Source organism: Erigeron canadensis, chromosome 2, assembly GCF_010389155.1.
Source record: "Erigeron canadensis isolate Cc75 chromosome 2, C_canadensis_v1, whole genome shotgun sequence".
NCBI lineage: Eukaryota > Viridiplantae > Streptophyta > Magnoliopsida > Asterales > Asteraceae > Erigeron > Erigeron canadensis.
Genome location: NC_057762.1, coordinates 986,357 through 1,000,298, shown reverse-complemented (window position 1 = coordinate 1,000,298; position 13,942 = coordinate 986,357). Strand labels below are relative to the sequence as shown.

Here is a 13,942-nt window from a genome sequence, read left to right as displayed (position 1 = left end):
TTTGCACCCCTTGTGTTTTAGATGTTACACAGTTGTCGCTCCAAGTTTTCTCAAAATATGTATAGCGATGCTGATGCATAAAAGTAATAAGCCAATCATGTCTTTTATTTTTATTGCATTTGTCTTCTCTTATTAATATGCATATTTGATTAAGTCTTTTTAGCGCATGTTTTTGTTGTGCCATTGGAAGTATTTCCTTGGTATACATTTACCAGTCTCTGAAGTTAGTGCATACAGTTTTCATATGATTCATGCTCCACTACCCGGGTTAGAAGAATCATTGCTAGAGACCGAACCGAATGCCATGGGAAGACGGGAATGGCATTAAGGCTGCGGATTATGTCATTCATTTTGATTGCATTTGTCTCCTATTAATATGCATATTTGATTAAGTTTTTTTTTGCACGTGTTACTGTTTAATCATATTAGGAAAAGAATTAGTAGTACATGAAGTCCATAACATTAGAGACGTGACTTTGCATATTCAATTCTTTAATATTGGCATTCTTGAGATACGAAGAAAACTGGTCCAAGTCCTGTTAGTCGAATATCACCTTAGGAATAAGATGGACTTATGACATATCACCTTTCCAACAATGTAAGTTGGATAATCTTCTTAAATAATGTACCTTTCCAGTTATAATTCTTACCAGTAGTTGAAACCTGTGGGAAGCTTGTTGGTGGGGAGAAAAGGCAGTGGGATAAAGACAAGATACAATAGAGTTGCAAGTGAGTCGAGCCAAACTTAGACTTCTTAAGGGTTGGGTTTGACTTTAGAAGTCAGAACCTTGGCATAAGATCAAGTTAACATCAATGACTCAAACTCGAGTTCTACTTGAGAACTACGCTGGAACCTTGGCATAAGATCAAGTTGGGTTAGAATTTAATATTCAAACTTGAGTTCTACTTGAGAACTATAACTGGCTTTGAGTCGTATCAATAGAATCCATCCAAATCATATATTACCATTTACCAGTCACAACTCACAACCATGATGAACAATATCTCCATTACATATATCTGTTGAGATTCTAGCACAAAAAACCCAAAACATCAAAGTTTTACCCTATGCAAATAACAATGCATAAACTAGAAACATCATAAACAACTTGAAAATCTCTCACGGGAGTTTCATAACAATTTCCCATAGCAGCACATGTTATGGTTTTCTGCTGTTGGGCAATGACATAGACAGCAGTTCAGAAGGAGGTAACAACGTGCATACCATCTCCTTTGTTTTCCCAAAGTATACCTGATATTGGCAACAGATCAGAAGCTCAATGTCAAAATTGCTAAAAACCACCGAGTTACTGAAAATGAATACATGTCATTGACGCATGGACTAAGTTTGTGCTGACCTTGGGTGAATTACTGAACAAGATGATGAGCAAAAGTGGAATACCTGTTCGAGCTGATTTCTCAGTTTTCCCTCCAATTCTTCTATCATCTTTCCCATATTGCACAGATGACCATCCTCCAAAGGAAGATCTGCTTTCATCTATGAAACAATCAGAAGAAGAAAAGAAAACAACAAAAGTAAGTCAATAGAGTAGGAACAACAGCAATCCACTATGGACTATGAAACAGATGCTTGTACATTGATCACATGATGTTATATTTTGGTAATGTGTGGATACATTATATAAGCTTCAGTTTTAGTCAACTCCAAAACAGATTGCTTACATCGCTAGGCATACAAAATATAGATGGAGACAGAATCGCTAGCATTTGGCATGACTCGATTAAACATCAATTATGAATTACCTGTCGCCTAATTGATCCTGACAAATTAAACGAGCCAGATGTGTCGCTATCTGTAGTCAGCGATAGCATTATAGTACTTGTCAAACAGTAATTAGCCACTCCTTCCTCGTCTGGTCCAACCTGAACCATAGTAGATCAACTGTAATTTCACAGAATATTGGAGGCAAAAGAAAAAGCTTTACCCAGTACGCCAGTCACAAATAAAGAATACCTGGATAACATGTATAGCATCCCATCCACCCTCATGCAGATAACCCCTTTTACCATGTGCATATTTTGATCCATCTTCATATCAAGAATATTCTGTTAATAAGAGTCATGGAATAATAGAATGGAGAACTAATTCAGACAAATATAAACCTTTTTTAATCAGGAAGCAGGCCACGAAGCCTTCACAATCATCCTCTTCCCACAAGTAGACTGATGAAATACCGCCTTCATAATACCTAACAGACAAATCAATCGCCAATGACGACAAGCCATTTATCTCAAATTACTTATTGCAGTTCAGAAATGAAACCAACAGGCTTAATAGATAGGATATAAATGAACAATCAAGCTATCCACCCTAATTAGTTGGGTTAGGCAAGAAATGAAATTTAAGACGAGGTGAGTAAAGGACCTCACTGGTCACGATATACTGTAAACACTTCATTAGCCTCGACTTCTAGCTTCCTCAATTCTGGTGATGGATACATCCCATCTTCCAATGGAGGATGATACGTATTTGACCAAGGCGATCTGCAACCAAAAATATAGTATAAAGACTAGAAGCAATATGATAATATCAAAGATTTTAGAAAAATCAGAGATTATCCAACAATAAGTGCATCATCTTTATTCTGGTGGTGCATATTTGGAATTTTGGCCTCAAGAATCATAATTAGACAAAGGCCATCCAAATATAAGTGCAGCGTCTTTATTTAGTAGATATTTGAGACCCTCATTTCCTTTCCAATATCAAATATGATAATTGACTCAAATAATTGCTTAAAAGGCATATAACAAGGCATGATACGAGAATCATGATTATTTGAACAATAAGAAGCAATGTCATTACCTGTATGAGTCTGCATCTCTGTTGTACTCACATAAGATGAATTCCTTTGCATTATCAGCATCACATAAAACCTGTTTTAGAGAGTAACAAACAATACCGAATGAAGTATTAATGTATTATACAGATATAGATTCTATAAAAGGATGAACCAACTGAAGCTGGGCGATGTAGTATGAAATAATTGTACGGATACGAACTATTTGGTGGTATGTGGTGTTTGTACGGACTGTTGCTTGAAAATTTGTAAAACTACGAAGACCGGTGTTGTAGATACCGGCCTTGTCCAAATAATTGAATACCGGTGTTGGAGACACCGGCCTTTGCCTATGTGTCGGATAGATGACTTAAGCAGTTAAGCCCGGTGTTGGAGACACCATTCTTCAAACCTTTTCTTTAAGGCTGGTATTACAGTTACCGGTCTTCAAATTTGTAATTTTTTTTTAAGATCCTGAACTTGAGTTTTTTCTTTATTATTTCTTTGAAAAGAGAGTGAGTGGTCTTTCATGGCGAGTAACAGCGGATATGGGATTCAAGAATCAAGACGGTGGGGGATAAAAGTCCTAGTCAAGTTGTATATGCGTGAATATGTGTTTGACCCTTTACTTTCAAGGCCTGTCTATAAGAGATTAGTGTCAATTCTTTTTTTATTCTTTGAAATGGCATGTCAATTTAGTCAGACTCGCTTCAATAATTAATTCATTCCTGCATAGCATTTAATAATTAAACAAAGACAAAACTGGTGTTACAACACCGGGAATAAGACATGTATAGCAAAAACCGGTGTTTCCATGACGGGTCTTCCATGATTGTGACAAAGCCGGTGTTATAGACACCAGTTTTCGTAGATTTACAAATTTTCAAACAAAAATTCGTACAAACACCACACAGGTCCAAATGCTTCATATTCGTACAATTATTTCGATGTAGTATGTGACACTATTTACACTGATGCATATGTGTTTATTGGTACTTGAATGACAGCAACAAATCAGTAATAAAATTCGAATTCTACAACATGCTCTATCTTATAATCTTAACAAGTTCCTCTGTGAATGAAGTACATCTCAACACTTCTATTTGTAGTAAAAACAGTTGCAAAACGTTTAGACAACAAAGGAAGATTGTCTAGAAAGACTGTAAGTGAAGCTCAATGTAGAAAAGCAAGACCCTAACTTCATCAAAGATAGTAGATGAATAGATCCATCGCATTTAGTTCCTTTCCACCGATACTATAATTCTTATATTGTATCCTAAAAGATTGACATTTGAAAAACCCCAATTAGACCGCTCGGTCCATCGGACTAGATAAATCTAAGCTCCCCTAGCAGCCCAAGTCCCACCAAATATATGTTTCTAGATAAATGAAATCCCTCCTTGGGTGAGTTCAGGATGGAAAGCGGGATGCTTCCAAATACTCCAAAATCAATCTAAAACCTAGTAAGATTTCTAACCCTAGGTAACATCAAAAAGTAAAACATATAACAGATTCACAGATACAATAACAGTTCAAACCTTATCAATAACACTTTAACTAAAAAAGAAAAAACCCAAAGGATAAAGTTAGCAACTTTAGACATACAAGACAGAAAGTTAGGATCTTTATAATTGTTCTTATTTTAAAATTAAAAGAAAAAGGTGAGCATAAAAAGAAAAAAACAAGAAAGAAGACCTGAAGAGGCTGATCGATTTGAGAAAGGAGATCGGAGGAGTGGTGGGGCAGGAGGCTGAGAAGAGCGGAGAGAGCAGTTTCAGAGTGTTTTGGTGGCATTCTTCTCATCAATCCCATCGCTCCTTCCATTTCCATCTTCCACTGTTTCTGTTTCTCTTCTATTACCTCACCAACATTCAATCAAATAAACACCAACTAGTGTTAGCCTTGCCTTTTTCATGACATGTACTATGTATTTATAGAAAGGTAAAATAAAAAGGAAATGATTACCCATTACCTGCATCACGCAATTGTATTGCATAAAAATCGTAGACGGAGAAATTCTGTTGTAGAAATAATACAATTTTGAAAGTACTTCCTACTATAACTCAATGATTGAGCATTAGCTCTGGAGATTTCGAGTTTGAGACATGAGAAAGACTTTTAAAGGAATCTCAAATAAAGTTTTTCAATGAAGCAGATTTGAGTCCTCCAGATGGGGCAGGATTTTACCCCAATTAAATGTCATGCATTCGGGCAGTTTAGTTGGGGGTTTCTCCTCTTAATAGGTATTGAGGGTAAAAGCTCTCTAGCGCGGACCCGGTTAAGACAACGTAAACTAGATCTCATGTTCCGAGCAAATGATCCACGCCTTTTAAAAAAATACAATGTTGAAAAGGTTAGATAATACTCCCATCGATCATTCCCATTACTTATATTACCAACTTATCTAAAACAAACATTTTAAATTCAGACGGACACAAAATGTAGATAAAACTCAATAGAAAATAAAAAGTCTGAGTAGTGAAACAAAAGTTTTAGTAAAAGGTTGTATTCTAAATATAAGTTGTCAGAGAAGTATAAATTGTTTCCAAAGAAAGTTATGTACCTAATAAAGTGTGTTGACAATGAGCCATAACATACCAATTTTGTTTGTTAATTTCACTAGTAAATAGAGAGGTATCCGTACAATATGAAGGCGACAAGTGATGGCGGTGGTGAGGATGACAGGTGGCAGCGGTGGTAGTGTGGTTACTAATGCAAAATTAATTTATTTACAAGTGGTACTATAGTTATTTTAAGGGTTAAAGAATATATGTTGTAAATAATTTTATTAAAATTATTATAAGTATATTATATGAAAATCTTAAAATTAGTTACTAAAGAAGAAGTTTAGTTCAGGTAGATATGCATTAGAAAATATTTTTAGGGTATAGTGTATTGGTATAAAAAGAATTATAAGTTGAGGTGTAATGTAGATATTTTAAAGGCTAAAAAATTGAAAAAGAAATAGATTTATTTTGAAGTTAAAGATAAAAGATTATTCCATAAGAAAAAAAAAACTGATTATTTCATAATAAAATATATATATATATATATATTATTTCATAAGGGGGTAAGGAGTGGATAAATTTATGGGGACATCATGACATGAAGCTGGCGGTATCACCACCCCTTGTGTGGATTTTATGGCTTGACAGGTTCGTAGTTAGGTTCGGAACCCGCTGCCCATAAACTTGGAGAAATGAGACCCACGAGCAAAAGTGAACGTTAGGCATTGAATTTGTGGATCAAAAATAATATTTTTTTTTCAAACTCAATATAGCTGTTGGCTATATATCTATATATACAATATATATACACCTCCTTCTTCCTATATATCTCCATAGCCGTCATTTTGAAACTCAATATATCATCTTCCTATATCATCGAAATATAGCCGTTGCCTGACAATCAATCTTTTGACTTGTATATCACCCTCCCTATTCTTCATTCACAAACATCAAAACATCACACTCACTCTCTTCTTCTCCCCGAATTCATCACACTTTCATCATGGATCGAAGAAGGCAAAAACACGTTGCAGCCGGCTTGAATAGAGGCCGAGGATTTGTCGATGCTAGTTGAGGTCGTGGTCATATCGGGTTGTCTCGTAGGCGTGGTTTTGTGCCTCAAGAAACAGTGTACCACCCACAAAGCATGTCTCAACCATCTGTCCATCATCATCAATCCAATCCACAACCTTACTATCCTGAACCAGCTAGTTCCCAACCGTTGTATGGGTGCTCAACAAGAAACGCCACATCGCCAAAACGTACAATTGGCCTTTCGATGGTTAATTCATTTGATTTTTATTTGTTGGAATGGACGTTTAACTACTTTTTATTTGGTTTTTATGTAATAGACGATATCGTTTAATCATACTTTTACTAGTTTTAGTTGTTTTGTTTACGTGGATTGATATGGTGTTTACTTGTTTTAGTAGTTTTGGCCGCAACATATGATTTTGATTTAGTCAAAATGGAGTATTTCTTTGTTTAAATACTTTCTTTTAATTTAACAAATTAAAAATATTAATTTGGGAGGGTTGGAAAATTTTAATGAATGCCAATGGATAAAGTTTAAAGGGTAGGTTGGGAGCGTTGAATAATAAAAATGAGATGGAAGAATTTGATTGGCTAATTTTAGGAGGGTTGATAAAATCACATAAACCACTCCTTACACCCTAATAAACTGATTACATTTTAAAAGAATACTAGATAGTTTTGTTGATGTTGGGGTAGTGGTTGGCAATGGTAATGATGGTTCAGTAAGAAATGTAAGATTAAACCTGCATGTTTTATATGATGATGTCGATGCTTGCTTGGATTCAAAGAGATGCAAATTCATTACAACGATAAATGTTATACGGGTTTTGTTTTAGGAGATATTACGTTTATATTGTGAGGAAAGGGAATATAAAGCTGTTAGGCATCTAAGTTGGGTGAAAAATCTTTCACATACCTTTTTTAAACCATAAAAATCATGGGGCAAGCATTTATTCAAAATTTTTAAAATATTAGTATGTGATGAGCTTTTCACCCAAATTGGGTATATAACATCCTTATGCTCACTTTTATCTAATATTACTAGCATTGTACCCGCGTGATGCGGCGGCGGTTTAGTCATGATGACGACTGGTGGTGGTGACGACGGTCGTGGTGGTGACGAACTATTGTTGGTGGTGGGTGTAAGTAATTGATGTAAAGATATAGTGGAGATATTTTAAAAGATAATGGATTGATGATGTAAATTAATTAATCAAGGATAAAGTGGAAATTATGCGTCTAACACTTTTATGAGAAAGAAAGTAATAATTATTATAAAATAGTATAAATATAGTGAAATTTCGAAATTTGCATTGACCTCTTTAAGTTCCTATTAGGATCCTATATATTGACAAGTTAATAAACAATTGTTCACTTAAATTGAAATTTTGAATGACCCAAATAAACCCAATAAACTACAAACAAAGAAAAACAAGTAAAGTAACAACGGATAAAGTATCCGCTATTGCTTAACACGTAGTATTGAAATAACCATAAAGATAACGATAATTACATAAGTTAAACGAGTGAACATTGTTAAACAAATCATAAAATAGCAACCACATTAAAATAACAATGTATAGAAATACTTATCATTTAACATGTGATATCACAAATCTTAAAATAATATAAAAAGCAATATGAATGAGTACAACAGAAATATGTGAAAAATCAAATGCGGTAAACAAAAATAAAGCAAGGTTATATGGAACAAATAATGTGTCATTCAAGTGTTGCCAAAAACAAAAATAAAAATGTTATAATAAATTGAAAACCAAAAATGAGAAAAAAGATAAATATTTTAAAGTAATTATTAAAAAGAGTTAAATAACCATTTAAATATAAGAATATATAAACTATAAAGAAATAAATATGTTAAATTGGACCATAGTTGTTAAAGATTTCAAAATTATAGGGACCATCGATGCTAATAAACTTTAAAAAACAACTAAAATTATACAAATATATAAACTATAAAGACCATTCTTACAAAAGTGTATAAACTATAAGGGTCATTCTTGGAATTATAAGGACGAATTAAAAAAACAAAGAAAAATAAAATTGGTTTAGGGAGAAATTTTCACTATTAAAATGTTAAGCCGATTAATATCTTCATTGAGTATTATAAAAAATATATTATAAAGATCAAAAATAAATCTATATATCTTATACTAGATATAGTAAATGTATATTGATCTGATGGGAAGCGTGTGTGATTATAACCAATTTATATCTGAATTGATTGGTTTTGAAAATTATGTTAACTCTAATTTTAATTGACTAGAGCAAAAGATTAACTAAGAAGCAAAAGCAAAGCAAAATATAAATTATGGCTTGTAATTAATAATGGAAAACGTATCCTTTTGAATCTCAATAGTCGAATTAATCTACCTAATAAATTTTATTTGGTAGTTATTCTAAATTACATAGACATATCCTTATTAATTAGCATGAACAATTTTTGGCACAATCTATGTGACTATGTTAACTAAATGATCCGCTTTAATCTGTAATGTATATGTATTCCACACAAAGTGTTATACTGCAATAGATTGTTTTATGAAAATGCAATTCAAAAATAATAATGAATAAATATTCAATCAGTTATATGAATCATAATCTAAAAATAAATATCTAAACAGCTAAAAATAAAATTCATTAAATAAAACAATCAATAATAATTCATTAGGTAAATAATAATAATAATAATAATAAATTCTCACATTGTCATGTCATATATTTTACTCATTTGTTCTTTCTCCCTCTAATCTTGTGAAAGCAAATATTTTTAGATGGAGGCAACATTGACATCTCACCTTTTTTTTAAAAATTGATACTGTTTTATGTTTTTGAGCAGAGGTAACATGCTACTCATTTCTCTTTATTCAATTCAGACTTCATTTAATCATTAATTTAAACATTTTTATCTAATGAAAAAATTTATAACATAAATTCTTTAACCCTTAAATATCCATATTAATTATTTTTGCATCAATTCATTTTACTAAAAGAGAAATGCTAAACATACAAACAAATTACATACTGAGTTGTCAAGTGTTGTAGACCAATTAAATTAAAGTATATTTTCTCTTTCATGTTTTCCCCTGAATTTTATTGGTGGCACCAAGATTTGTAAAGTCTTATTTGTAATTTATTTGTAAGGCTTTCAGGAGCAAGGCTCCCCTTTGAAACGCCAAGTGGGCCCAACAAGAATTAACGCCATTTTTTCTCGTCGCTTTTCTAACGCCTCTTCTTGTTTTTGTCCAAGAACGCCCCTCGGGGCACTGTTCCGGGCGTTCCTGGGGAGTTTTGGGGCGTTCCGAGGGGGAAAAAGTGAAATTGAAGGCGTGTGAAACGTCTTGCTCCGTTCAGTCTAACTCTAGCATCACTCATACTAAAAAAGTCACGAGCACACCGCCACGACCTCTATTACCATACCGCCACTACCAACTCTGCCACTTCTTTGCGCTAATAATCTATACTACATAATAAAAAGAATAGCCTACATGTTAAAAGTTATATGGAGAGAATGTCTAAACTACCCTTAACAAGAAAACTCTTCCCCTTTTATTTGTAGTCATTCACACACGCAACGCTCTTTCAATATGACTCTCTCATTTGCACCCTGTTAATGGTATCCCCGCTGCAACGCGCGGGTAACATGCAGTATTTATTTATATAATTATTTAATTTTTGTTTTTTGAATTTAATAATCAATGATTGAATTGAAGAGAAGAAATAGATGATATAATAATATTCGTAAGTCGTAACTCCTCCCCCACGACACTTTACTCTTTTTGCCGGCCGAAATCCAATCCAAGAAAACAACAAGAAATGGTGGAAATCGTAGAAACCACCCCCGAAGAAACACAACCATTACTAGTATCATCACTGCAACACAAAAACAATAATGAAGGAGAAAGAAAGCAGGTGAGAACAAAAGTACCAGAGGTGGAGATCCATCTGTACCGGAGTGGACAAGGCCCCATCGATGTCTTCAAATCAAGCTTAGGCGGGTGGGATCAAGATCAGCTTGAAGTCGCCGACATCTGTGATAAATATGGTTTCAAATCTCTTTATGCTTTCAATACTTGTGGTTCCGGCAGAGGCGTTCCAATTCGTTTCAACCTTAAAAACGGCCGCTCTATCCTTCCGTACAAAGATGGCTCTGTCATCTATGTCGACGGAGAACCCAAGGTACAGTATTGTATTTATAGATTTTGTCCTTTCGAAAATGTGTAAATAATACCCGTAGATAGTTTAAAAACTCTCTAACATGGCCTAACAGAAGAACAAGATGAGGTGCGCCTGTCTACACCATAAGTTGTGACTTCGATAGGTCATTAATTCTCCTATTGTTTACCTTGCCATGTGGGTCAAAATTAAACCAAGTTGAATAAGTAAATCTCATACTAGGATTTCAATCTGACCTGATCTTTGTATAGCTTGTGTTAAAAAACGTTCCAGTACCGCTCCCGAGAGCAAGATGAAATAGTAAAACAAAAACTGAGATTCTAATTGGATGTCATGGATGATGAGAAAACTAGATAGGTAGTGGGTAATCAAATAATGCATCTCTTGAAGCTAAACGTGCAAAAACTAAAAATTCACTTGCTATAGCATGTCATGCACCCTATTTGTCGCTTCTATAATATAAAAGAAGCTCATAAATTTGGTTTGCATTATGAATTTCCAGTGGTGTTTGCTATAGCAAGTGTTCTGCATACATGTCATGCACCCTATTTGTAGCTTCTAGAACTAAATTGATTTCATCATGTATGTTCTTATATTATATATTGAGCGTGCAACAGTTTTATTCATTTGGTATGTACAAATGCACCTCTTCTTGTTAAATCTTATATTTACCTGATTTATATAAGAATTATCTGTTATGTAGACATGCTGTATTAGATACATTCTGTTGATCAGTTGATGTAAAATCCTTTGGGAGTTTTAGACTTAACTAGATTGACATTTCAACAGTTGAACTAAATTTTATTTTGAAAATTTGATTCTTAAATTTGATTTATGGTAGATTTGAGTCTGGTTTGTTAGTGGTGGGAAATGCTGATGGGTTTTAGATTAACTTCATCACAAACTTGGGTTAATGCAGGCTTACTAAGGTACCTTACCTGTCATAACATTCATAGTCACACGCATATAAAAGTTGGTACAGTGAACTTTAACGAATGTATTGATTTCATTTATGAGGGTAATGTAGGAACGCTGAAGGATTTTAGGCAGGGAAGACGCATAATAGTTGTGAACTTGTGATATCAATGAGAACTCATAAGTAAAACTTGAAGTATTTATAAGTAAAACTTTTAAATACTTTTGGAGAAGTAGGTTATGGTAGTGAAAACTGAAAACACAGTGGATCATTAACTCTTTCTTTCTTTTTTTATTTTTTTATTTTTTACATTAAAAAAAAATAAGTAAAACTTTTGGAGAAGTAGGTTTTGGTAGTGAAAACACACAGTGGATCTATATTTAGAAGATGGTGTATAAAACATCTATAGAATTAGAAAGGGGTTAAGTAAAAAAAATAAGAATCTTCTTTGATATAATTTGTTTTATAAAGTTTAAGCAATACTAACATCAGTCTACAAATTGTATAGGTGTTCTAGACATATGACATGCATTTCCAAATTCAAACTATCCTTCCACTTTACTAATTGACCTAGTCATGTTATAGTTTGTATTTTATTTGAGTTATGTGACATTTTTTTTATTACTTATATTTTATTTTAAACTTGTACATATTTACACACACACTTACTTGTATTTAAATCCATCTATTGTATCTTCACTTGGTTTGATGATTTACATCTATCTATTTGAGAAAGCAAAAAACTTGATTCATTTAAGAATCATTTTCCCAGAGAATAGGCTGGATTATATGATATGTGGTGATGTAAAGTCTATTATGAGGTTTGAATGTCTTACTCAGTTCTGCTGGTACACATCAAGCTATTGTAGAGTATTTCCATATTCTAAAGCATGCATATGTCTGTAATTATCCCTACCTTGTTGGTGCATTCGATTGTTGTAAAACCAGAGGACCTTATTTTAGAAAGTACAAAATGGAATTCCAGTTTGAATTAGGAGGGTTTCAAATTTGAATTGATATTGCACATATGGTCGCCGTAAATGTATATTCTTAAAGAGTTTTCTGTTCTGATTATCGGTATTTGAAGTTTGAACTTCTTTTCCTTTCTGAAAAAAAGTGTTAGAACCTCTTTTGATTGGTGACTCAAATCTCAATATGGCCCTTTGTTCTTCCCTGCATTAAAGATATGGATATCAATACATCATGTATGAATATCAGAATATATGACAATCAATTTTTTTTGTTTAAAATTTAATACTTTTACCACCCACATTGGTTATCTGTGTCAAAGTCTATAGGTTTATCCACTGAATTTGCCGAGTTGGATTATTTATGCAAACTGATTACTTTTCTGTAATGTTTGTGAGTACCAGGACTCGTTGATAAAGCCAATCACCAGGATCTTATTAGGAGTTGCAGTAATAACCGTAATGATAGTATTGGTTATGAAGGAGACACCAGGATGGGCGAAGAAGTTGAACTTCACAGGCATCAACTTAAACTTCCCTCCATGGGTCCTAGCTTGTGTGGTTATAGTTTTCACCCGTCTGAGGAAAAGAACCAAGGATTTCTTTGCAAAGCGTCACTGATTTTAGTCATCCATTTGGGGTCCATACCATCAAATCTAACTACAGTTTTCATAAGATGATTCTGTGATATATTTTGTGGTTTTGCTTGAAAAAATCCTTGTTTTTATAATTTATTATGCAGTTTTTTGTTATACGGAGTCTTTATTTCATTTCTTTCTAGTTTTGAACAAGTTTAAAGCTATCATTTAATCTCTTTTCTTTTGCGTCGGACAATGGAAGAAGCATATAAATTTTATAGCGAAGTCTACACTGTGGTCAATTATAGTTTTGGTGGTGCACTGCGAGATGTTCTTAAATGGAAGCTTTGATTGCATGAAAGTTGCAATAGTGTAGGCTCTATTTAATGTTGAATTTACATATCTTAAATCATCAAAAATCTTGTTTAGTACAATATGGAATGGAATCCTTAATGGATCAAAAAGGCGTAAATAACAATCTGATAGTGAAAAATATTTCAATTTGACATCACGAATAAAATAAATACCTGCTATTCCAAAAAATAATAAAAACTCTGTACAACATAATGCAATGTAACTATGGCTAACCTTTCTTGGTCAGGCTAGCCTCCTCCTGCTGCTTCCTTCTTGGGAATTGGGCTCCGCACCCTCTTGGCCCGCATTCTCATTCCACACCACCATAGTACGTTCCTTTCCAGTAGAGGAAATATATAATATGGGTATTAAACAAACTTTAAGATCAATAATTTAAGTTAAAAAACTTTCAACTATTTCTTTGTTTGGAATATTAGTTAACTATTCGGTAATTCATATTTTTTTGATTATAATATTTTTTTTAAGTCTCACTCTCCATTGCAACTTACTGCAACAATGACTGACCTTTATTAATGTGGTATGAGTAAATTATACCACACTCATTGTCCTTTTTCAAAACCATTCAAGTACC

The 13,942-nt window shown here is 33.3% G+C and overlaps 2 protein-coding genes across 2 annotated transcripts; one reads left to right on the top strand and one right to left on the bottom strand.

The window, feature by feature from the left end:
* Positions 1-934: 934 nt before the first annotated feature.
* Positions 935-4,751, bottom strand: LOC122588580 (probable F-actin-capping protein subunit beta). The gene is made up of 8 exons (XM_043760719.1): positions 4,494-4,751; positions 2,825-2,895; positions 2,392-2,505; positions 2,125-2,210; positions 1,976-2,049; positions 1,765-1,884; positions 1,403-1,498; positions 935-1,252 (listed from the first exon to the last, which is right to left on the bottom strand). The coding sequence occupies exons 1-8, from the start codon at positions 4,626-4,628 to the stop codon at positions 1,160-1,162; spliced, it is 789 nt and encodes a 262-aa protein (XP_043616654.1). The 5' UTR covers positions 4,629-4,751; the 3' UTR covers positions 935-1,159.
* A 5,317-nt stretch (positions 4,752-10,068) lies between these two features.
* On the top strand, positions 10,069-13,170 carry LOC122588525. The gene is made up of 2 exons (XM_043760659.1): positions 10,069-10,537; positions 12,824-13,170. Exons 1-2 carry the CDS (start codon positions 10,175-10,177, stop codon positions 13,037-13,039), a joined length of 579 nt encoding a protein of 192 aa, XP_043616594.1. The 5' UTR covers positions 10,069-10,174; the 3' UTR covers positions 13,040-13,170.
* Positions 13,171-13,942: the final 772 nt, after the last annotated feature.

Excerpts from the sequence above, each read along its gene's own strand:
- LOC122588525 (XM_043760659.1), top strand. The coding sequence starts at position 10,175 with ATGGTGGAAATCGTAGAAACCACCCCCGAAGAAACACAACCATTACTA. Across the intron at positions 10,538-12,823 it reads ATGTCGACGGAGAACCCAAG|GACTCGTTGATAAAGCCAAT; the intron begins GTACAGTATTGT and ends TGTGAGTACCAG.
- LOC122588580 (XM_043760719.1), bottom strand. The coding sequence starts at position 4,628 with ATGGAAATGGAAGGAGCGATGGGATTGATGAGAAGAATGCCACCAAAA. Across the intron at positions 2,896-4,493 it reads AAATCGATCAGCCTCTTCAG|GTTTTATGTGATGCTGATAA; the intron begins GTCTTCTTTCTT and ends TCTCTAAAACAG. Across the intron at positions 2,050-2,124 it reads CTGCTTCCTGATTAAAAAAG|ATGGATCAAAATATGCACAT; the intron begins GTTTATATTTGT and ends CTTGATATGAAG.